The following is a 25,716-nucleotide window of genomic DNA, read 5'->3' as shown; positions in this document are numbered from 1 at the left end:
GAGGGATAAAGAGTGTGTGGAGAAACTCAGCAACCCCAAATTTGAGGTAAAGCAACTGAGATGACTAAGTCATCCAGTGCATTGGTCTTCCACCTGTTGGGTCAGAAAAACTGACTACTGGGTCACAGTCAGATTTAAGGTGGGCCACAACAAAAGTACCAGAAAGGGAGAAATCAAGAAATGGGGTCTCATATGCATGTTTGGGTCAAAGGTGTGTCGCACGTCTGAAAAGGCTGAAGACCTTTTCTAGACCATTGGAGCTGCAACTGGTTCACACCAGCATTGTTGTTGTTGTTGTTGTTGTTGTTTTATATATACTGTATATATGGCAAAAAATTAAAGTTTCCTCCTAATGCAGTTTTTAGTAGTTTTGTTGGTTTTAGTACTGTGGTGTTTTATTATGCTGTGAGCCACCGTGACAGTTCTAAAAATGAGGCAGAATATAAATCAAAGTGCCTGTTGATAACAACAAGGAATAAGCAAATGTTTGGGCTAAAGGTGGTCCCAGATCTGAAAATCTATACCCAGGGCTACTTTCTCTAAAGACCCATCTTCTGTAGCTTATCAGTTCTCTGCTTGTGGCAGGCTTTTTCTGGATTGTGCAAGGTGAACTGTAGCTGGATGGTGCTTTTATTGAGTAACAGGTTATATTGGAAATCCCCATTGCAATGCCATGATTGTACTACCCTGTGGAAGAGCAGAGCCTTACCACATGCCCAGATATCCACAGGTTTGCCATAAGCTTCTTTGCGTAGAACTTCAGGAGAGAGATAGCCAGGAGTGCCTGCAAAGCCTGGGGGAGAAAGCAAAAATTGCCAACATGTGAGTTTGCACAGCTCCCGAGTCAGCAAATCAAACTGAGAAAGGGGGAGGGGAGCGACTCCGTCCGGCACTCACCAAACCAGGCCTGCTGGTCTCCTTGCACCTCAATCGCCAAGCCGAAGTCTGCCAACTTCACCGCCGCTCCTTTGCATTTGCTGGCCAGAAGCAGGTTCTCCGGCTGTCATGGTGACCCAATTTAACACAGGTGCCATTTTTAATTGAGTAATGTAATGGTTTTGGTTTGGTTAAAAGTAAAAAAAAGGAGGAAGGAGAGGAGAAAGAAACAGAAAGAAAACAACAACAACAAACAGTTTGCGGAAGCCGATTAGAAACTTGCAATCAATCCACCTCCTCCCCAAAAGTGAAATATTGAAAAAAAGAGACAAGCTATTATATGGAGACACCCCTGTCCCATAGCCAGGATAAGCAGGAGAATATTTTCCGGCAGGGCAGCCTAGTGTGAACTGCTATTGGGAGAGTTGGAAATGTTTACATCATGACTGGCCAGTTCTACTGGTTCCGAGTTTGGTTTTATTATATGTTATATAATGGGCTGCGACCCTCTACATACAGTTGGGAATAAACTCCACTGAGCTGACATGCAAAGGACTGCATTGTCAGTGGCACAGCATTTCCCCCTGTACTGTACTATGGACTCCTCTTGAGAGGCCATTCTAAACCACAGCACAATGTTTATTGTCAATGGCACTTACCAGGAATTGTGGGGAAATACCCAATAGATTCAGGTGCCCAAGGCTATTGCAAAGGGGAACATAGAAACAGTTTAGTCCCTTTTATTACACACCAGGATTGACCTCAAGGCCAATCCAGCTGAGTACAGAAAACCAGTTTAGTTTAGTTTTTAATGAGTTTGAGTCAGGAAAGGCAAATTGATCTCTGTGGTTAAATCTGGGACTGATGAAATGTCCCGTAGATAGAGTCCTACATGCAAACATAGCACTCTTGATTAGAAGAATGCACAGTCTTGTTTCACAGTATAGCAGTGGCTTTCATCCCTCATGGTGTAAAACTGGCCAGCACCCGGCACCTCCTAAAGCAGAGCTTTCCAAACTTTTCATGTTGGTGGCACAGTTTTTAGACATACAGCATTTTGAGACGTAGTAATTCTGTTTTACTACAAACCGGCGGGCTGCTCACTCCCTTTCTAGCCCCGGGAAGAGCACGGGGAGCGTTCACACTAACGTGTCGTGACACACCGTTTGGAAAGCTCTGTCCTAAAGCCTAGCCTTTTGAGACCCACCCAAGATCCTAATCAATTCCCTTTAAAAAGAAAACAGCAGATACTAAAAAGGTGAAGAGGACGCTAGACACCAGTCACTGCCCAAAACAAGTGACCTGATGATTTGGGATAGAGGTTTTGGCTCCAGGAAAAAAAATCTCTGGGGAAGACTCAGTAGGTATGTTTTGCTCACCATATTTGGGATTGTTAAGAAATCCCCTATCAGGTGAGACTAGCTAGGGATCCTGAGGATGCATTTCCCTATAGCTTGTAGGTAGCTTTGCCTGCCTGAGTCATCTGCAGCCATTTGGCTCTAAGGGCTCCTGACTGCCATGCCTCTACTTTCTGCTTGCATCATATTGTGACTGGGGATCTGTAGCTTTGTCTATAAAGGGCTGAACTGCCCTGGAGCAGAGAGTTGCACTAAGTGCTCTTCCATTCTTCCAATTCTATCTAGTTGTTCCAATTTTGACTGTAGAAGTGCAGATATACCTAATAAAGTTATATTGTTGTTGTTGTTATTATTAGTTTAAAAAATCAGGTCCAATGAAGCTAAGGAAACATATCCCAGGCTGCAACGTCAAAAAGGAAAAACAGAGCATATAAATTGTGCTCTTGTTGTTTTCTAGTTTCCAGCTTGTAAACTGACGACAATGCAACAGACAACATTCTATCCACCAAGCATGCACAAGACAGGGCTCCCCTCCATTCCATCCTTTGTGTGGACCTTTTGGCTCCATCTGCTGATATTCATTAAGTTATGCTTTGCGTCACATTTCCTCTGGTATCTCCCAAGATTGTGATCTAGAGACTTCCAGATCTGCTGGGAACCAGCAGAGACAAAAGAAGTTGCTAGTTAAAATATTCCCTAGGAATCTTTGGCAATGTTACAAACGACACAAGTAGGGAGTGTGCGCTAGCTCTGGCAATGAATTAGAGGAAAGCTGTGGCTGCCAATATGTGAACATGCATCTTTGTGCAAAGGCCATGCCCTGCACACTGTGCACATTTCTCCTTAATTGCTTTATGAAGAACACTATAGTGAAGAACTTTGGGAGAGTAAAAGTAGCCTAGTTCCTCCAACTCACACACCCTATGAAAAGCATCAACACATCATGGCAATTTTCAAATGGGAAGCAGTATGAATTCCTAAGGAGCAATTCCCACTGAATACACTGGGGCTTACTTCCCTGTTAACATGCTCACGCTGCCCAACAAATAATCTATCTGACCCAACATCCATCTTTTTTGATTGGGCAACCTGGAAAAGAATAATTATAGCTAGGAGGGCCCTGTTGCCTCACTATCCAATCTGATCAAATCCCAAATGGAAGTCTCTCATAAAAATGGAATCTAGAGGTAAAAGGTAACACACTGAGGCTTTTATTTTACGTTTTCTTTGTCTGTGTGTGAAGACAACACCTTTATTCAAAGACAGTCTTACCCTGGCAATAGTTGTTGATAACTTCCAGGTCCTATCTTCTCAAGATAGTCTAGCACTAAAGACCCAGTTCCAGTCATCTTATCACTGAGACACAGCAGATTATTCAATGATACTTCTATAACCTTTGCCTTTACCAATCTGATACCTTCCAGACATTTCAGACTACAATGCCAAACAGCCCCAGCCAACACAGTCTTGTTGGCAGAAGCTGATAGTCCAAAATACCTGGAAGGCATTCTGTTGATGAAAGCTCCACTACTGAGCTGGGATAAGGGACATATTTCCACCAAAGGGATATATTCTCCATCCCAGTGTCACTGTATCTAATCAGTATCACTTCTCATTTTAAGGGTTTCAGCTACACTACTCATCAGTGGGGACATCTTCAAGCTGCAGTGGCTGCATTAAACCACCTTCCCACCCAAGGGCCTCCAATGCCAAAGCCAAGCTTCAATTAATATGAAGGTCCCAATGCATACTATAAATCCAACTGCAAGAGTCAGTCATAAGTCTCCCTGATGCCATACCACTATTCAGTGTTCAAAACTCCTAGTGTTCTAGGCACATTTTGCAACAGGGAATTTCATTAGCGCAAGTAGTTTCTGAGCTCTGGGCGCAGTACTGCGCCTAAGATTTCAGATTAAAACTGCAGAGTGGAAGGAAAGAAGGACTGGAAAAGAGACCCTCTTAAGAATATTAGAGGGGTGGGCTAGACCATGTGAAAAATGAACATAATATTTTAGCTGCAGTTCATTCATTTTCAGCTTTGTATTCATGTTATATAAAAGTGTGCCTAGACATTCCGTTGTTACGCCTATAACCTAGATTTAAGGTGCCATTTAGCACTTAGCTTTCATATCTCTGTTTCTAATACTGCCACTAGTTTCTTGGCCCAATTTACAAGAAATACCAAATTAGATGGATCGATAGATGTAGGAAAGCAATTCCACCATTTATTCTCCAGTAACAAAAGAATGCATTCCAGAGGTACCATCTTAGTTGCTATTTTTAACATTATTATCTATTTATACTATTTATCATAGCAATAAAGAATGGCTCTACATGCCAGAAACCAGCACCCTCACAATGATACCAAATAGTTCCATTTGTAAAGACTGGCTCACACAGTATAAGGTAGAGATCACGATACTAAATGGTCTTGGTCCAATGTACCTGTAAGGCTGTCTTCTTCCCTATCAGGCCTGGTTCAGGGTCCTCAGTACAACTTTGTGAAGCAATGTACAGTCAACCTTGTGAGCAATGCTCACTGAAACTTCCTACAGACACTTGTACTGTTGACTACTCAAGTCGGAAAGCAATCAACTGTCAGCTAAGCCCACAAAATCTTCCTTGGCCAAAATTCTGATGTCCTCAAGTATTTTTTGGTCTTTATTCATTCGCTTAGCTATTAATCTAGCTCTTTGCAAAAGGCTAGGAAATAAATTAAGGCATTCAACCAGCACAATTTAAATACACTCACCTACAATTCTAAACACATATAATGTGGCAGCTCCATTATAAACAACAGAACTCACCTCTAAGTAAGTGTATGTATGATTTGGGTGACAAGCTTTCTAACGCCACATGCTAGCAGCAGAGGAAATTATCAGCTAAACAGCCATCCAGTTCTTATTTGATACATAGGGATTACACACCTAAACGGCAGTTTAATGATATACATAGACAGATTCTGGCCTGATTCTCCGCACAGTTTTAACAAATTGCTTTTGAACTCCAGGTTTTACATTTCCAAAGGATGAGCACCCATTGTTTCTTCAGCCCATTAACACTTGGTGTAACCTGCAGTCTTTTTTCAGCAGGCACAATCCAACCTAGTTAAATGGCATCTCATTCACAAAGGCTTATGGAGAAAGACTGCCTTATTCTATCTGTAAACGTGTATCAGTTGTATGAACACAATGAGTCAGTGAGACTGTGCTTCCTCATATATCAGCATGATGCAATAGCATTTAAATATACACATCTGTAGTCTGCCTTCACCTAAAACAAGTAGCAAAAAAAGAAGTATCAAATCTGGATCCAAGGCTTTATTTAACTGCAAATCATCCGATGAACCTCCATCAGTAGTTACACTAAATCAAAGAGACTGTACCCTTTGTAGCAAAGGGCTAGTACAAAAGGAAATCTAATCATATTGTTAGTAATTATTAACCAGTTCTCCTACAGCAGTGACAAGGAACCTGCGTCATTTCAATGTCCTGCTGGACTCCCAACTCCCACCATCCCTGACAGTTGGCCATGCCAGCTGGGGCTGATGGTAGATGGAGTCTAACAACATATAGAGGGCCACAGATTCCCCATCCCTGCCTTACAGATTACCATAGATGTGTGTTTATCTCCAGTACTGCATTTCAGCCAAGTATTATAGGCAAGAGCCCTGTTCCTTGGAATAACAGGTGCTCAGTTGCAAATTGTACAATCCCATGTGCAAGAACAGGGCAGGCAAGAGGCCCACTCATAGCCATAGGACTAGCCCATGCATGAAATTCTGGTTTAATATCTGATGGACTTCATTTCAAAACCGGTTAGAGAAAATATTTATAGTAACCAAGAATCAGAAGATCTTCCACATTGCTGCTACCAATGTAATATCGTACACTATTCCCGAGAACATCTTTTCAGCAGCAGAACACTTATCAATGGGCCTTCATGCTTAAGTAACATTGTCCAAAGTTCTGGGTACATTTTTTTAATGGACACATAAAAAAAACCAACTTGCCTCTGTCAGATGTTAGGTAGTTTCAGGCAAAACATGATTAGGCAATTTTGAAAAGAAAGCCATCTCAAGGAAAGGTCAATGTGCAAATGAGCCAAATAAGAACTTTGTGAATTGGTGAGCCCCAAAACGATGCATAAAAGAATCAGGCGTTGTTTGTGTTAAGCAGAAAGTTAAACTATTAACACATAACTTCTTTAATGTCGAATTTCTGTCCCAAAGCCCAATATGAAAAGTATCAGCAAATACAGTGGAATTGGAGTGAGAGGGGAAGCCCAGGATCTTTCTAAGTGCCAACAGAAACACCACACTACTTTTCAGCAAGTAGCGCCCGAGTACATATTGCACACACAGACACAGAGTTGTTATTGTAAATGTTCCCCATTATCTCATTGCCACTCTAACAAACACAGGCATTGCTGAACCTCAACTGTCCATTACACTCGTCAAAACAGGATCTCTTTATAATACTCCATGGCTCCAGGCCCAGAGTGTTGTAAAGAGACCAGACAGGGAGCGAACAAACAGAGAACAAGAATCCAATACGGTTAAGTCACAGTGAACAAATAATTTGCACACATTTAAACCAGACATAATGCATGCAAACATCTGGAGAGATGTTATATCTGTTTCATCTACTGCTCATGTTGGAGCCCTTGCCCCAGACACCCACCATGGGAGGAGAAAAAGTTTGGAAATGGTTGAGGGTGGGAGGATGAGTGGCTAAAAGGAAAGCGGAAAAAGGCAGGGAGCAGTTGGGGAACCGAATGAATCATTTATTGAAAAGCTTTGCAATTCGGCTGTCCTAGACCCTACCATGTCGCCCTGGACTGCCACCTGACAGCTGCCCAGAAATCAGCTCAGATTAGCTAAAAAATAGTATGGGATGGGAGAAACACTTCACCATGCGGTAGGTAAACATAAAAATGCTTTCTTTGCAAGGGACTACATACCTGCCAATATTATGGGGGCAACCTCAAACAGTCAGGCACTGCCCAATGAGTGGCATATAACTGGGATTACAGAAGGCTTGGGAGTAAAAGAATTAGGAATGGTTGATACCACTTGCTCACGAAGGGGTGCTACTGGAATAGAAATCAACAGCCCCAGGTGCATTAATAGACTATTTTTAAGCAAGTGAAGTCCTTTGTTAAGGACAATTCCTTTTGGGTTCCTTCCTGTGCTTCTTGGAGGGAGGGAGCTGCAGGTCATTTCCCCCCACCCCATGGAGCTGTTCTATAGTGAGCAAAACTAATCAGTTGTGCCAGCCCCTGTTGGCTGTGTGAACTGACAAGGGCTAACAAGCACTCATGCATGCTACGTCCTTGGACCTTTGCAGTCAAAGACACATAAACACCTCTCCTAACCCCTGAAATGAGAACTTTCTGAACAAGCCCCGCTCAAAAGTGCTCCACTTGTCTTTTGCCTCTACATTAAGGGTGCAGTTTGTGAGTTTACCACCGTGTGGCAATAAACTCCGCCTAAATGCTGCCTCCAACCATCTCTGCAGTGCCACTAATAAAGTTTAGCTCTGCAAAACTGTGGGAAGCACCAACAGCACTATTACAACAGAGCAAAAAGCTGAATAAACAGTGTTTCTGACTCAAACCTTATGACCACGTCTAGAGGGGGTTAAAAATGGGCAGTTTTCCCTTTGTTAAGATGACAGGTATCACCTGGTGTACAAAATATTGTTCCCCAATGGTCAGCCATGCCCGGGGAGAAATCACAGCAAAAGCTACAGTACATATGCAGGTATCATTAAGCTGATTTCTGATTGGGCTGTCACAGGGATGTCCTAATCCATCGTCAAGCAGTACATCACTGCTTTCCACTGGTCTGATTACTAGAGGATCCTGCAACAGGATTTTTAGGAAATTTGGTCTGAACAACTCAGAACTGATCCGCTTCTTTTTAAAAAAAAACATGCAAAGATACAAAGACGGACAGACGGACAGAGCAGTGGGGAAGAAAACTCACCTTGAGGTCTCTGTGGACGACCCCCATTTGGTGGCAATGGAGAACAGCCTCCAGGATCTGCTGGATGCAATGACTGCATGCAAACACCAGGGGGCGTGTTAGTTCACGGTGAGTGGTAACAACCACACAGGCTGGTGGGGTGGGGTGGGAATAATGGGGGGAGAAGTAAGGAAAGGGGAAACGGAAGAGGAGAAGAAGGACAAGGAAAGGGAGGAAAGGGAGAATGGAAAATAAAGGAATCTGACTCCCTCTCTGTTCAGGTTCTAATTGCAAAAAGAAGAGAAACCCCAAGTTACAGATACAAACTCTGGGAAAGTGAGACTAGGACTGCAGAATGATGAATTGCCCCTCGCCTCGCTCTGGGAGAGCTAAAATGCAAGGACTCAAGACAGATAGGAAATCTGACAGCCAGGGGACGAGTTACAAAGCAGGTGAAGAAGGGACACCAGAGGTGTCGTTGCTGAACTAAAGGAAGGCAAAGGAATGGAACTTCTAAGGAGGGTCACAGGAAGTTTGTCATCTCTGCCCTCAAACTCCCATCACCTTCCACAACCCTGTTCTGGAGCTGCAGGACACCTATTCAGGTCTGACATCAGCACTCAGCCCCTTGGGACCGCTGCCAGGAGACCTCCACCCGACAGGGCCTGCCATTGCAAAGATTTGCCCTGAGTCCTCGTGACTCGGTGCACCAGGGACTCAAGTCTTTATAATTTCATACAGTGTCCCCAACGTAGCATGATTCTTCTGCATTCTGTGAAATTTTAATTTCCACCACTGGCAATGTTTGTGGTCAGAGGCCCACAAGGGCACTTCCATCAAAGGCCTCCTCAAATCTGGAGCAGGCTTGGCACCAAATCCACTTATGCTCAAACAGAATTTACCAAAGTCAAATTAGTTTGACTGAGTCGGTTGCTTATATCCTTTGTCAACTCAACGGTGGTCCATGGGCAATTTTAAATATTCCTATATTCAAACGTAATGACCAATGTAGCAGTAACTGCTTTTTATTTTCATCTCGCAGAGGCGGCAGAAGTATGTCCAACTAAGGATTATTGTACTTTTTGTGACTTATTACCACATGGCAGGAAGGAGAGAAAGCCGCAAAAGCCCAGCCCAATAATGCTATCTGGAACATTAGATGTTCAGTGTATACATTGATTGCTGTCCCTTAAAAAGAAACAAAGAAGTACTTGGAACACCTCTGTGATCATCCTCTTTCCCCATTACATGGCTTGAGAAGATCTCAGGAGTTTGTGAAGCATGATGAATTTTAAAAGACGGTGATGTAGTCATTGACCATTCTAAAGCAAGTAGAAGACTTGGTCATGTGCAGGTTTGATTTCATAAATGTGAATGCTCAGGAACAACAAGAAGTTCAAACATTCACTGAAGGGCTTACTGAAATCTATCCTCTCTCTAATCACACATTTCCATTTTTTAGATGGCATAGCCATGTGCTCTACTTCACATGGGACAGCCCTCAACTTGAAGGCGTGTCTGATCCAAGTCTGGTTTAGAGGTAAGAATCAGAAGACAGGACAGCAAGAAGAGCCCTGAAGTTGCCCGTCAATGGTTAGCACCTGAGCAGCAGATTGAGCTGGCACATAGACTACCTGGTCACAGTCTTAGGTGAAGATTTACTATATTTCTACTTAAACTGTAGTAATTGCTTCCCAGTTTACATCTATACGTATTAAGTAGCATAAGCAAATGGTATGCAAATCGGTGTCCTTTTTTGGCAATGCATTTCCACTTTCCCCCCTCTCTAATATGCAAATGGCCATCCTAGTACTTTCCTGCCTAGATCCAAGCAGACATTGTGTACAGTAACACTCTTGGCCCTGCTAAGGAAGGCAATCAACCAATTATCACCGCCGTTAACAATTTCACAAGCAACTATTTAAGCAACACCAGAAGCAGCCGCTTCTAAGGCTTGGCTCACATCTAAGCTCCTCAATTATGCCCCATCTCTACTTGTTCATCAGTAATCTCTTCGAGAGATACATTCTCCCAGAGGCCAAAACAGACAAGCATTACTTAACAGCACTCTTCTTGCACTCACCTGCCTTTTAGGGATCCATCACTCCGGCTTGGCTCCAGAGTTTGGCAGGGCCCTGGGTGTGCCTCCCAACACCCAGGTGTGGGCCCTCCAGCAGCAGTGGTGTGACAGTCACCAGCCTCCTCCCTTGCTCGTAAGACTGGGGGAGGGGGGAGCACACCTGCATAGAGGGGGCCTGCAAGGTGTCAACCCAAGTGGCCTTGTTGGGGCACACAGACCCCAGCAAATGAACCATATCCTATACTGCTCTGGACGGTTCCCTGAACCCTCAGGAACAATTATTTGGGAGGTACAGGTGGGTTTTTCTGGGGTGGTAGTGGTGAATATTAGATACCCTGACTTGCATCCAAGAGTAAGCACCGTCCACTAATGTGAAACCACCCAATAAACCCACAGTGTTTATAGCCCAAAGACATTTGGAGAGTTTCTTAGAAGTTTGCAGAAATCCTGTTCTATCTGGATGAAGCTCTTAGGTTGCTCTGAGCCCATGGCAGAGTCTAAGGTAAATCTGAAGAAAACCTCCAGCCTATTTGTAGTCCCTCTTGAATGTGATAAGGCAATAGTGTGAGCTTCACAGATAAGCCATGGTGCGGTGTGGGGTTACAGCTGGATATCTGAAAGCATAGTTGTAGTGGGAAGTAGGGGGAAGATAGTTAGGCATGATTATCAGTGGCAAATGCTGTCCTCGGACTCACATTTGCCAAAACTGTTTCAGCTCTATGGGATGTTCCACACATTACGTAACAGCAAACTTTACATCTTTAGGTGTACACATAAAATATACTGTGTGTCCATCTAAAAATGAAGCAGTCCCAGTTCAGGGTAATCCATGTGTGATATGGGTCCCTGATAATAAGTGATTATTCCCTCCTGCACATCGCTAATGTACTGAAAATGATTATCCCTAAAGAACTGAATGAACAAGCTGATCTCAGCAGAGTGTCCTTGAATCCTGTTGACCTTCAATACAGTGTTAAGCTCATCTGTCTCCACAGAATTCTGACACAGAAAGAGAATGATCACCCAATGGACAAGAAAAGATCATTTTAAGAATAAAATGGATAATGCCAATGCTATACCTCATAGCTTTCATTATGCACATAGATAAATTTATCTACATCACTGACTACTGCAACAAAGAGTGCATTTAAAATTGGGGCATCGCTTAAGACAGCATTGGGGAACCTGCGGACCTCCAGATGTTGCTTGACTGCAACTCCCATAATCCCTGATCATAAGCCCTGTTGGCTGGGGTTGATGGGAACTGAAGCTCAAAATCATCTTGGGGGTCATAGGTTCCTCATCCATGAATTATTTACCTGCCCTACAGAAGGAATAGTACTGCCATATTTGGGTGAGGACATTAAAAATCTGGGTTCCAATTCCTTTCAGTCTACAAATGAACGAACTAATTTTGTTTCATATCCTAAGCTGCAGACACCAGTTGGATTGCCACTAATAAAAACGGAAACCAAACGAAGAAAATTAAGTTCTACAGCTTGCCATCTGAAACATGAGCAACTCCTACATGGATCAGGCCCAACAACCCTGCTTTTGTGTGGGAAATGATGGGTCCCTTTAAGGCATTTGCTCATTGTACCCTTAACATATTGCTGCTAGTGGTGTGCATGACAAGAGTTCCTGGCTCATTCTTAAAGAATCTGGTTTTGCCCTATATGCAACACACTTTCATACTGTGCACTGATCAGTTCTGAATAAGTTACTCCTTGTTGGAGGTGTGCACATGTCATATGAACAAAGTATTTTAATTCAATATTATCCTACCAGCACCTCCCATCCTCCCAAAAACAATATGGCAGAAGAGGGCAGTTTCATTTGACCTCATTTGTATGTGTCAATTCATAAATCTGCTACTATTTCAGCACCGATTTGTGCACCGATTTGTACACAAAAATTCACACATAAATGCATATTTAAATAAATGTTTTTGGAAAGAAACCTAATAAAATTCACGTTTCTAAACATATTTTCTCTCTAAATAAACATTTCAAAATTTATTTAAGGTTTTTTGAGCCAGCAACTGCATCACTACGCAGAGATGTATGACATCTAAAGGATAACTACATTCTGATCAGCACATTATTAGTTCAGGAACTGTGGATCAAGCCAGTTCACAGCACAATTCACACAAATCTAATTCCTTAAGTATCCTAATATCTAGACTCAACCGACATTGCTCCTGTTAGCAAGACCTGGTGATAAGTTGTATTTTATTGACTCCAAATCTTAACAGCCATTCTTCCTAAGACAAGAAAAGACCCTGTAAGTAGTTGACTAATATAGCTGAAAAGTCTTTCCCAAACCCCTGTCAGGCCCAGGACCCTTTGAGGGCTGCCAAAACTTCAACACACTGATAGGCCCTAACACTGCCAACAAGTGCCCTAAATCTATGAGCTACTATTTTACATTTCCCACAACACCCCTGGCACAAAATTGCTCTGGAACACTATGGGGAATTTAAAATGGCAGTGCGCTGCCACCGCTAAAGACCACCAAACATGAGGCAGCCCTCCAAATATAAGGCCATTTGTCCTTTATTTGAAGTGCTGTCTTATCCAAGTCTTGTTTAAAGTTAAAGAATCGTACGAAGGAAGGAGAGCATAAGGGACCTTGAAGTTGCCCATCAAAAGGTCATCTGGACAACAGTCTGAGCAGGTTACTGATCACTCATTGTCTGTTCCCTTTTGGTGGAATATACTGTATTTTCTAGGGATGCGGGTGGCGCTGTGGGTTAAACCACAGAGCCTAGGACTTGCTGATCAGAAGGTCGGCGGTTCGAATCCCCGTGATGGGGTGAGTTCCCGTTGTTCGGTCCCTGCTCCTGCCAACCTAGCAGTTCGAAAGCACGTCAAAGTGCAAGTAGATAAATAGGTACTGCTCTGGCAGGAAGGTAAACGGCGTTTCTGTGTGCTGCTCTGGTTCGCCAGAAGCGGCTTAGTCATGCTGGCCACATGACCCGGAAGCTGTCTGCGGACAAACGTCGGCTCCCTCGGCCTATAGAGCGAGATGAGCGTGCAACCCCAGAGTCAGTCACGACTGGACCTAATGGTCAGGGGTCCCTTTATCTTTACTGTATTTTCTATTCATTGGAAGTTATAGGATTTTGCATCTATACCAAAATTTGCGCCTATAGATATAAATTAGCATGTGCACATTTTGTGCATATTGGCATCTATTTTTCTGGTGCTGTGTTTCCTTTTTGTTTGGTGTTGTGTACTTGGACACCTCAACCAGTTGGAACGTTGCTCAGAACTCCCTCGATCCTAGAGTTGAACCCTACCTACTGGGAAAGTCACTGCATATGGACAAGAATTTTTCCTGAATAGTGGTACATATTCTCTCTCCACCATGCATTCAACATACATGTGAAACAAGCACTTCATACAGAGACCTGTGTTTACAGCAACTTGATTGCAGCAATTTATCTGTCTTGAAATTGAGGGGGTGGGCAGCTACATCCATTGGGCCTCCACAAGGAGCATTTGCCTGACATTATCACCTGGTGTGCATTTAGGTGGAGGACATATATCTACCAATAAAATGACCAGGAAAGTCCCCAGAGACACAGCTGTGACGAGAGACACTAATCTGTAGGCTTTCCAACTGCATGGTGATAAATCTTATGGTAGATGCCTCAAAAGCCACACAATATACAAGATGTACCTTGTCCAGAGAAAATGGAGATCAGCTCATGAATGGCCTTCTTAGTGTCACTACTTCTTCCAGTTATAAATATGTATTAAAATACACCCCCCCTCACCCCACAAGCATTCTCTGAAAGAAAATAGCCAACCTTTTATCGCTTTCTGAGCACCAAGATTCTGAACACAGTTCAGAGTAGTAAAAGGGTGCTAATGCATTTTGCACTTTCTGCTCCTTCAAAATATTTTTTCCCCTTGTTGGGTTTAAGTGTTGTTTTTATTTATCTTATGCTGCTTTGTGTGGTTTCATGCTGATTTTACACTATGGTAATTTTGTGCTGGTGCAGCCTTTCTATTGACTCGTTCAGTTGCTAATTTGATTGTATAGTTATTTCAATCTGTTAACACCTAGAGGATGTGGCTAATTGGGCAATATATAAATGCCAAAATAAATAAATAACTGGGGTCACTTTTCCAAATCAGCCTGCTTACATGTCCAAATATTCTTTATAGGCCTTCTTCCAGGTGCCCAGATACCTAAGGTGAAATGTGTGGAAATGTTGGAGCGAGTCTTCTCACTGGGGATGCCCCAGGTATGGTATGAGATCCAGAGAGAAGTGCACCTGGTACATGCTTTCTTAACATTTCAGTGTTATAGGTAAAAGGTAAAGGTACCCCTGCCGGTACGGGCCAGTCTTGCCAGACTCTAGGGTTGTGCGCTCATCTCACTCTAGAGGCCGGGAGCCAGCGCTGTCCGCAGACACTTCCGGGTCACGTGGCCAGCGTGACAAGCTGCATCTGGCGAGCCAGCGCAGCACACGGAAACCCCGTTTACCTTCCCACCAGTAAGCGATCCCTATTTATCTACTTGCACCCGGGGGTGCTTTCGAACTGCTAGGTTGGCAGGCGCTGGGACCGAACGACGGGAGTGCACCCCGCCGCGGGGATTCGAACCGCCAACCATGCGATCGGCAAGTCCTAGGCGCTGAGGTTTTACCCACAGCGCCACCTGCGTTTCAGTGTTATACAAACCCCCTTAAAAAACACCACACCTTTTCCAGGTCTTTTAATACATTTACTCCCTTTAAAATTAGTTTCAAACTGCTTTTACATGCTTGTTCTATTTCTTATGTGATTTCAATGCTGTTATGTTTTATTGATTGCATTTATATTTTACTGTGTTGAAAGCCTTGCTGGAGGGGTGGGGAACTGAATGGTGGGCTATCATTTTCTAATCTAAATAAATAATCCACATTAAGTGCTATTGGATGTCCATCATTTGGCTAGGTCCTGAGAGCCACACTGAGAACACATTTACTTCCTATGATGAGGAAGGCAAACTAGGGTGGCCACATGTCTTATTTTACAAGAGATGGTATTTGAATATGTCTTCTTAGGGATGAAGAACCCTAAGAAAGGAGCAGAGCAGACACCTTCCAATAGTTAGAAACAAGGCAGCAGGAACAGAGGCCACCTGCTCACAGTCATCACCACTAAGGTAAGAAGTATTATATTCCATTTTAATTATAGGAATTATTTCCAAATTTGCACCTATCTATACAAATTAGTGAAAGGGATGCAGGTGGCACTGTGGGTTAAACCACAGAGCCTAGGACTTGCCGATCGGAAGGTCGGCAGTTTGAATCCCTGCGACGGAGTGAGCTCCCGTTGCTCGGTCCCTGCTCCTGCCAACCTAGCAGTTTAAAAGCACATCAAAGTGCAAGTAGATAAATAGGTACCGCTCTGGTGGGAAGGTAAACGGAGTTTCCGTGTGCTACTCTGGATCACCAGATGCGGCTTAGTCATGCTGGCCACATGACCTGGAAGCTGTACGCCGGCTCCCTCGGCCAATAAAGCGAGATGAGTTCTGCAACCTCAGAGTCGGCCACGACTGGACCTAATGGTCAGGGGTCCCTTGACCTTTACCTTTATATAAATTAGCATATGGCACTTTTATGAAAACATGCCTTTTGTCGATGTTTGTGGTCATTCCAAGGCAAATGCTTGTGCTCTACCATGCCTCCCCCTTTCCGAGGAGGACACATCCTTCCAGCCTTCGTCCTTCCTCTTCCATGTAGCAGAAATACTGCGCTGGCTCAAACCTGGCAAAAACTCTGGGTGGCTGAACCAGCCAGTGCTAGTTGCCTGCCTGCTTTCTCCAGAACAAGACTGAGGGCTCTGTCCCTTCTCATTAGTATTTTTAAGGTATCCTGGTTCAGCTGCTCCTGTTGCCAAGCTGTTGTCTTGGTTGCTACGCTTATGCATCTGCTAGCCTAGAATCCAATTGGTTATTTGGACATGCTCACTTTCTCAGTGCAGACCTTTCTCTCCCTCACCCTCTCCCTGAAAGTGAAATTGGTGGTGGATCAGGTGCCAGTTGAGAAAGGTAATGGGCTCTAAATAAGAGAGAACATTTTCTGTGCTGGGGTTTTTAGGGCTGCAGAGGAATAGAGTCTAACCAAAGGAGAGCCCAAAGATAATTATGTGATGCAAGAGCAATGGAATGGAAGGAGCAGTAAGATCCTCTTCACTGGGGCAGTGCAACCCTATGAGTTTCGGGAGAATGAAAAAATTGACATGTAATGCAGTGGATTTTTCTATCCTTTGGAGTTATTTCTTTTACTGAATACATTTTAATCAGCTTCACTGGCATCTCTGGGATTTGAGAGGTTTATTATTGTATTGCACTGAAAGTCCAACTTCTGCTGCACTGGAATGCAATGCAGAGATGGGTAAATCATTCTGGTTAGATAAATCAGTCCTAACTGGATACCTTAGGAGGAACTATAGCTCAGTCATAGAGCACATAGTTCAGTTCTCAGCACCTCTAGCTAAAAAAATGGCATGAGATCTTGGAGCTTCTGCCAGCCAGAGTAGGCAATACTGGGGTAGATGGGCTGACGACAAAGCAGCCTCATGTGTTCATGTGCACATGAAATGGACTATAGCAGGAGTAGCCAATATGGTGCACGCCACATGTTGGACTCCCATCAGCCTGAGCCAGGATAGCCAATGACGTTCAACAACATCTGGAGGACACCATGTTGGCTAGCCCTGGACTGACAGTCTACAACTGTGGCTAATAACTGAGTTAATTCAGAGGGTTAGCACCTTTAACCAACTACAGTTCTCAGGATTCTTGGGAGAAGCTGTGACTGTTAAAGTGGTATGAGAGTGCTTCAGATATACGGTGTGGGGATGTGACCTAAGACTCCTAGAGATTAATGTCCAACAAATGCACCTTTCAAATATAAGCACGGTGCCTATTTTTCTGCTGTGTATAGGCTGTTGGAGTGTACCTAAATCTGGACCTATGTTGCCCATCAATGAGTACTGTCTTCATTTGTTTGGAATTTGATTGGATGACTTTGCTAGTTCTGAAGATACCTAGGCTCCTGGAAGCCAACTGCAATTTAAAACATGTCTATTTCAAGCTTCTTGGATTCAACACTTAAAAAATAAAAGTTCTTTCTAGATTATAAGGGAGAATATTTTGAAGGTAACATTTGGAAATATCTTTGCTAATGCATGCCAGTTGACACACACCTACACACACCCAACTGACATGGCATTTTGCTTGCTCACAAAAATGCTACAATTACCTTGATCAGAAATTAAACTCTCTCAGGTGTTGGAAAGTATGGAAAGAAACCTAAGAGCATGTGGTGGGTCCATCTCTCTCAATATAACCTACACTGAGTGGCAGTGCCTCCCCAGAGTTTCAGACAGGATTTTCCACATTATACATGGAGATGCCAGGGAATGAACCTGGAATCTTCTGCATGCATAGCATGGGCTCTGTTACTGAGCTATAACACTACCTGATTTTTTTTGTGGGGGGGGGGGGACTTGGCACAACTCTGGACACTCCTCTTACCCAGAAAGGGTCTCAAATAGCATGATAACATATGGGAAGAGCCTGCTGGCTCAGACCAACGGTTCTATCTAGCCCAGCATCCTGTTCTCACATTAGCCAACCAGATGCCTACAGGAAACCCAAAGCAGGATGTGATCAAAACAGCCCTCTCCCCAGCAACTGGTATTCAGAGGTAAACTGCCTCTGACAGTGGAACCACTGTGGATTGTAGCCAGTGATTAGCCCCATCCTTCCTTAATTTGTCTAACCCTCTTTTAATGCCATCCAAATTGCTGGCCACCGGTACTTCTTGTGGGAGCGAATGCCATTGTTTTCAGTACGAACTTTCTTTTGTCTGTTCCGAATCTTCCAATATTCAGCTTCACTGGATGTCCCTGAGTTCTAGCGTTATGGAAAAGAAAAACTTCTCTCTGTCCACTTTCTCCATAACAAACGTAATTTTATGCACTTCTATTGTGTTTCCTTACTTTCCTTCTAAAAAGAAAAGCCCCAAATGTTGCAACCTTTCTTCGCAAAGGAGTCACGCCATACCCTTAATCATTTTGGTTTCTCCCTTTTCTGAAGCTTTTATCCTTTTTGAATTGAGGCAACCAGAACTGTCCATGGTATACCAAGTGTGAGTGCACTACAGATTTTTCTAATGCCATTATGATATTGGTGACCTACTAGGGACTAACCTGTGAAACTCCCTGCCTGTAGAGGTTTGGCAGAAATAATTTGCGTCGTCTTTTAGATGTATCCTAAAAACAGTGTTATTCACACAGGCCCTCGCAATGTGAAATTCTTTTTACCAACCAGTATTTATTGATATTTTTACTGATTTCCCCCCTGAAGTTTTTGTTGTACTTGTTGCAATTTTGTATGCTGCATGCAACCTTGTATTTTTTAGGGAAGTGCAGCTTATAAATATTTAAATAAATAACAACTATTTTTTTAACAATCACCATTTCTTTTCTAATGATCCATAGAATAGAATTTGCCTTCCCACCAGCACCTACCCCCCTGCCACACACTGTCTTAAGTAGATCAGACCAAGTGAACTTCCAGAACCACCATGAAGCTGACGGGTGTCAAATGATGCTGCCCTCGTCTGATCTGTTTTAATAGGGACCTGCATACAACTCTTGTCTGCGGAGGCAAAAGGCCCTTCAATGTCAACTGTGGGCTCCAAAAGGGAAAGAGGAAAAGTACTCCTTTAGGAAACTATAGAGCACGGTATGGCCATGATCCAGAAATAGCCCTGTCCTTTTCCCAGGGCCAACTTGGCAGAAGTCACCTGTGCACTGTGAAGAGGCTGCCAGCTTCAATGTGCTCAAAGAGCTCTGGAGTTTTGCCCAACACATGTGATAATCTCTCCCCGAGGGGGTGTCTCTGGTGACTACAGGAGACTCACTCTTATTACCACGAGGATACTTCTTTAGCTTCAGCATTTGAGGCTCCAGCTTCAGTTACCAAAATGCTATTGCTGGCCTCGGTTCATCCAATTATTGTCTTGCCAGCATGGTGACAGGACATACTTGCTTGCTAAAATAAGCCAGATGACAGTCAAAGAGTGTGTGCCTGACAAGCTTTGTCCCTTAATGCTATGTCTGGGGCATGCTACTTTTGAAAGGAAGGGGAGGGGGAGATAGCCAACAAAACTCCACTTGGCTTAGAAATGGCACTGACACAAAAATACAGCCATCCAGAGGGGAAACAAAAAACCAAGGGCTTATTCACATGCCACTGCAGCAAGTCAAAGATCAATATGTTTCTTGCTTTGCCTCCTCCCCCATCTCCTGCTAATTGTGTATTTAATGCCAACTGTTGGCTAGGGGGATGTCAGGAGCATGGACATGATATAGCTACTGCCTGGAGGTTTTGCAACCTTGCTCCAAGCCAAAATGTATTCTCTATTTTAAAAACTAAACAGCATCTTTCTACCACAAAATCCCCAATCCTGCATATTGCACAACACATCCTTGCTTTTAAAACAGAAACGGGGAACCTGTGGCTTTCTGGATGCTGTTGGACTCCAACTTCTATCAAGCCCAGCCAGCATGGCCAATGGATATGGATGATGGGAGCTGCAGTCCAACCACATCTGGATGGCCCACACATTCCTCAACGTTGCTTTAAAAGTATAGGAAAAAATTAAGGCTTAAAAGCAGGGCCCCTTCCACTCTGGCTGAAAATCCACATAGGACACATATTCATACCCATGGTTTACCGTGGGATTCCCCACCTTGCACCTCTAATACAAAACCTCCCACTGTTCTGGGATGAAACGAGTGAAGGAAGGAAGGGAGATCTGAAAGTGATATCTCTGGGTAGTGGGACTGTACAGAACACCTAAGCATCCTAATACTGCCATGAGCCAAACTGCCTATAATAGGAAGCAAGGAGGTACTGCTAAGTTCACAAGCAGAGCCATTTCCCACCTACCGAGCTCACAAAAATGTCAAGAGTGTGCCTATCTTCTTACACCATTTCCTACTGTGTCTCAACTCTGGATTACTGCCAAAGCCAGATCATAAGTAGGGCACTGAGCCTTAAGCCTCATTGGCTCCTAAAAACCCTACAGGCAGTTGCATCATAGGTTCATCCAATCAGACCATTTCTGTTATCAATCTCTCTCAAATAACATGGCTGGTGCTTTGCCCATTTCCTTCCTAGAAAAAGTAAGTGATGCCCACCTTTTGAACCAAAACCCAGGAGATGTGTTCCCTGAGAAGATGTAGTTCTCACAAAACAGCAGATAAGACCCTAAAGTCTTCTTCCAAATGCTACAACTTCAGATTTCGGGTGAAAGTGTGGTATGCGCTGGAATGTTGCTCCATACACAAAAATCCCGTACACACAGAAAACTAAAGGCAGAGGGAAGGCTAGGCTAAGAACCCTTCTTCCAGACATGCAAGTTTTCTACATGCATGGATTTTTATTTTTATGCATGGAGGCACATGCAGTGATGCTACACTCTCCATCACTAGGAGTAGCTACATGCCCCCAAACTGCTGGCACTGAAGGCTGTGCGCCACACTCCCTAAACTGTATGACTTCTGATCTCCAAGGCAACATGCAAATGCTTTGGCCCCAAAAAGTAAATGGGACAAGAGTTGGGAAGGAGGGGTTCCGGTAAACAAGATAAGAGATGCAGATCAGGAAACAGAGAGAGGGAGAAGAGGGAGGGAAGGAGAGAGAAGGAGAGAGAAGGAGAGAGAGAGAGAGAGAGAGAGAGAACGCGCACACAAGCACGAGTGGGAAGACATGGGAGAGATGGAATGATGAATGCTATAGAATCAAGCCAATTGCTTTAATTCCCCCCATTATGGACAATAACTGTCAGTGCCAGGATCACTGGAACCAGGTGGTTCATGTGGGCCTGGATGTTTCCCTGTGTGGAAGGTCTCAGGGTCCCCAACCAGTCTCACTGGAGTTCTGCGTTGATGAGAAGGATTTTGTCATGCAAGTTCGGACAGGGAAGAAACCAACTCTGAATAACTGCCCTCCCCATACGCCAAAAATAAAAGGAACCTGGCAGGGCAGGATGCCAGACCTGACCAGATTCAATCTATTATGGCAGCACCTACGCTCCCCACCCAACATTCTGAGAGGGTGAAAGGCATATATATACTGACCTTCAGGTCCCTATGCACAATGGCATAGTGGTGAATGTAAGTTACGCTTTCTAATATCTGATGGATACAGTGACTGCAAAACAAAACGGGAAGGGAGGGAGGGAGGGAGGGAGGAAGGAAGACAGGAGGCAGGTCGGGAAAGGGGCAGACAATGGGGATCAGGAGGAGAGAAGTGGAGAAATCATACGCAGAAGAAAGTCAGGAAAGGTGGAAGAAGAAGAAGAAGAAGAAGAAGAAGAAGAAGAAGAAGAAGAAGAAGAAGAAGAAGAGAGCACAGGAAGGTTATAGAAAGGGAGTGAGCAAAAGAAGACGACAACCAAAATATGCATGGCAGGAAACAAAATCCAGAGGTTAAAAGGGGGAAAGGGGAGGGGAAAGATCCACAGCAACAGACAGATGGACAGACAGAAAGGGACAGGGGGCAGGGTGGATATGGGGGACAAGAGAAGGAGAGAAACAATGTTGTGAAAGCTCAGAGACCACAGGGGGTTATCACAAGATGTGTGCAGATGGCTGTTAATAGCACCAGAAACTATGTGCAGTCAGGATCTGAGAATGGAGAGCAGTGCCAAAGGGAGCCTCTCCCACCCACCCCCTCCAAAACAGATCACTTGGGGCTACAGAAGTCGTGTATATAATAAGTAGTTTTGAAACACAGCAAAGGAAGCCCATGAGGCTGGCATGGAAAAAGAGAGAGAGGGTAATATCTATGGTACTGTGTGAAAGGCCATTGTTCACAACCTGCAAGCCTGACCGCTGTGAACCAATTGGATCTGGGCAAACTGTCTGGCCTAGGAAATGTAGCACCACACTCAGTGTGCAGAAAATATTCCAGGAAAGGCAGATTCCTTTACCCCAGGATACTCCGCCTGCTCAGTATAAGAAGCTAGTGAGAAAAACTGCATAGCCCAAGACAGTCCTGTGCTAGATATGAGGACTAACATGGGATAATATAACTGGCACTTTTGCAGACAGTGGGGACAGGAATAACTCAAAGTAGCTCTTTTGATCCCCCAACATTACTGCTGCATGGGCATGACCAAGAGTGGGGAACTCAGACCTTTAGGGTGAATGTGGCCCTCCACGGCTCTCTACCTGGCCCTTAAGGACTCTCTCTAGGCCACACCTGCCCCAGCCACATAAGCAGTTTAGTCCTGCTGGCCACATGACCCGGAAAGCAGTCTGTGGACAAACGCCAGCTCCCTCGGCCTACAAGTGAGATGAGCGCCGCAACCCCATAGATGCCTTTGACTGGAGTGAACCGCCCAAGGGTCCTTTACCTTGACCTTTTATAGTTGCTACCAATATGCTTTTATGCCTGTCAAGTAAACCTCTACACTTGACTGAATCTTTATGGCATCCATGAGTGTTGATTGCCTACTGCGTGTGTACCTTCAACCCCAAAGACGCTTCCAAGGAAGGAGCTGCGTTGAGATGTAACTCTGCTGAGTACAGATACTGTCACACATGGGCAGCGAAAGTGATGCTGGACCCAATCCTTCTAAATCATCCATCAGGTTGATGGATTGATCCAACACACTCTCCCTACTTGTGACTTCCAGCAACTGGCATTCAAAGGTACTGCCTCTGACAGTGGAGGTAGAACACAGCCATCAAGACTAGTAGCTGTTGACAGTGAAGCCACTGTGGACTACTTTGCTGCTTTGCTGCTTTCCCCGGAGTGCTTTTAAAGGCGGGGGCTGGGAGGGAATCCCTTGGACCCCCCCCCCCCCGGACTTCCCGCAGCTCTTTTGAAGTCCGGCGAGGGTCCAAGGGATTCCCTCCCAGCCGCCCGCGTTTAAAAGCACTCCGGGGAAAGCAACAAAGCGCGCTTCGCTGCTTTCCCCAGAGTGCTTTTAAAGGCCGGCGGCGGTGACCATGCCCCGCCCCGTCCCCGCCGCCCGGCATCGGGGCATGGTCCCGATGGCGGGCGGCGGGGGGAGGCGTTCCCGCCCGCCCCCGGCATCGGGGCATGGTCCCGATGGCGGGCGGCGGTGGGAGGCGTTCCCGCCTGCCGACCGGCATCGGGGCATCGTTCCGAAGCCCGGCGGCGGCAGGAGGAGCTGTCCCCGCCCCGCCGCCAGCCTTCGGAGGAGGTCCGAGGACAGCGGGGAAGACGCGCTGCGCTTCCCCGCTGTCCCGGAGATTTCCCTATGGGCTGTCGTCTTGCGAAGCAAGCCCATAGGGAAATTCGTTTTGCGAAGCGCCTCCGCGACGGAAAACCCTTTCGTCTAGCGGGTTTTCCGTCTTGCGAGGCGTTCGTCTTGCGAGGTACCACTGTATAGTAATTGATTAGTCTTATCCTTCATTAAGTTGTCTAATCCTCTTTTAAAGCTCTCTAAGTTAGTAGCCATCGCGACTTCTTGTGGGAATGAATTCTATAGCTATCTGCTGTGTTAAAAAGTGCTTTCTTTGTCTATCCTCAATCTCCCAACATTCAGCTTCACTGGATGTGCCAAAGTTCTGCTGTTAATCTATAATTTTATACATCTCCGCATAGCGTGTACCACACTTCAGTTCTACCCCCTCTGCTGGATCTCAAACAATTTAGGCTTCCAATGCTCAGTTTAGCGGCCCATTCAACATTCATGGACCCCACTATTTGCGGTTTGCTAGTGCCAGCAAGCTTGCACATTGATTGATGTGTGTTCCCATTCAAATACACTAAAACAAAAAGGGGAACGTCAAAAGTCCTATCAGTCGGAGAAAGGAGAAGATCGCACTATTGAAAAGAATTGTGAACTGCTAGTTATGCGTATAGCCAGATTTTAAAAAACACAATCTTCTAACCTTTGGCCATGTTGACTGGGGTTGGTTGAGGCCATCAACATCTGGATGGCCATAGGTTCCCCAGTCCTGGGCTAAGGTAACAACAAAGATGCAAGGAGTTTGTATAAATGGTTTGTCCAAACTATTATTATCAGTTCTGCACTGGACCTTCTGCACACAAGCAGATTATATATATTCACAACCTGAAACCTACCTTCAGTATTTTGAATAAATAAAATGGTTGGGCTTCATTCTTGATCTGAAAGAGCGATCTCAGAGCTGGGATCAAGGTTCCCCAACAGCTGGTTCTTTTTTAGACCACCTTCCGCAAGGAAGTAGGGAAAAGAGGGACAGAACCATTGCTGGTAATTCTCTTCTTAGCTCTTTTCAATCACCATAGCTTACAAGTGGCTGTTTAGTCAGTCTTTTGAAACAGCTAGTAAGTTCTGGAAAACCGCACTTCCTAGTTATGACCAGGGAAGTGTTTAATATTTCAGAGTACAGCTGTGTTTCAAGGAGAGGGAATACCCCTGGTAGTCACAGGTCACTAAATATGGCCAGGAATTACAGGAAGGAATGCATGCATATAAATGCATGCATATAAATCTGTTTCAGCTGTGAGCTGTGCATTTGGAATTTGATTGTGGAAGGGTGTCTAAAGAACCAGCTTTAAATGCTGTAAACTGACTTAGACAAGGGGTGGGGGTGGCTCTATATGAAAAAGTGGGATTAGAAATCTCTAAAACAAATAAATGAAATAAGGAGGCAGGACAGATAAAAATAACTTGCTTTGCAGAAATGTTATGTTGACTGTTTCAGTTGCTATCTGATTATTTCTTTAATACCATTTTCTGTCCTACAGGATCAACTAGGTCATTGGAAATTAAAATGGACTCTAATCATGACTGGATTCTGGCACACTTACATGGGAATAAGCTCCATTGAAAACAGAGGCTCTTACCTCTGAGTGCTGAAAATGTCAAAAGGAGAAATCTTCACCAAGTACAGTGCTGCTGAGCATGGGTTTTAGGCTTCCTGAGGTATCTTCTGCAGTGAACTTGGAAGTTGCAGCTAAAATGGGGAAAGGTTTTCTGACAGATGCTCATGCTGGGGCCTTCTCTACAAAAATGCATTTTAAATGTGAGGAAGAAGAGAGGACACAACACAGAGAAGTGCTATGTGAACCTCTCCCAGCTGTTCTACGGATCCCCTCCAAACCCAACCTGCTAATCCAATCTGGTGCCCCCCAGCTGTTTTGGAACACAACTACCACCTGCCCCAGACAGTACAGCTGATGGGACTTGTAATCCACAACAGCTAGAGGGCATTAGTTTGGTGAAGGTTGTTCTAACCCCTGGACACACCTGGATACAGGCCTGGCCACAGTGATGCCCCAAAGCTGACTTTCTCTTGCCTCCTTCTCTAGATTTTAGGGAGGGCAGGCTGCTCTCTGGGGACAATACCATTTTGCTTGTTTTTCTCTCCCTATCCCAACCGCAAAGGGATATA

The 25,716-nt window shown here is 44.5% G+C and overlaps 1 protein-coding gene across 21 annotated transcripts in view; it reads right to left on the bottom strand.

The window, feature by feature from the left end:
- Positions 1–25,716, bottom strand: part of CAMK2B (calcium/calmodulin dependent protein kinase II beta) — a 217,973-nt gene that overhangs the window by 61,704 nt on the left and 130,553 nt on the right. For 15 of the 21 annotated variants that reach the window (XM_077919872.1, XM_077919879.1, XM_077919874.1 and 12 more), the window contains exons 6-8: positions 8,224–8,296; positions 898–1,000; positions 710–793 (exon numbers count right to left, since the gene is read on the bottom strand). In XM_077919872.1, the coding sequence (XP_077775998.1) occupies positions 710–793; positions 898–1,000; positions 8,224–8,296 (260 nt within the window). Of the gene's footprint in view, positions 1–709; positions 794–897; positions 1,001–8,223; positions 8,297–21,438; positions 21,512–25,716 lie in introns of all 21 variants that reach the window. The other 6 variants (XM_077919873.1, XM_077919880.1, XM_077919875.1 and 3 more) reach the window with 1 other exon arrangement.

The sequence above is a fragment of the Podarcis muralis genome, chromosome 15 (genome assembly GCF_964188315.1).
Source record: "Podarcis muralis chromosome 15, rPodMur119.hap1.1, whole genome shotgun sequence".
Lineage (NCBI taxonomy): Eukaryota > Metazoa > Chordata > Lepidosauria > Squamata > Lacertidae > Podarcis > Podarcis muralis.
Note: the sequence above shows the minus strand (reverse complement) of the source record. Positions and strands in the feature narration are given on the sequence as shown.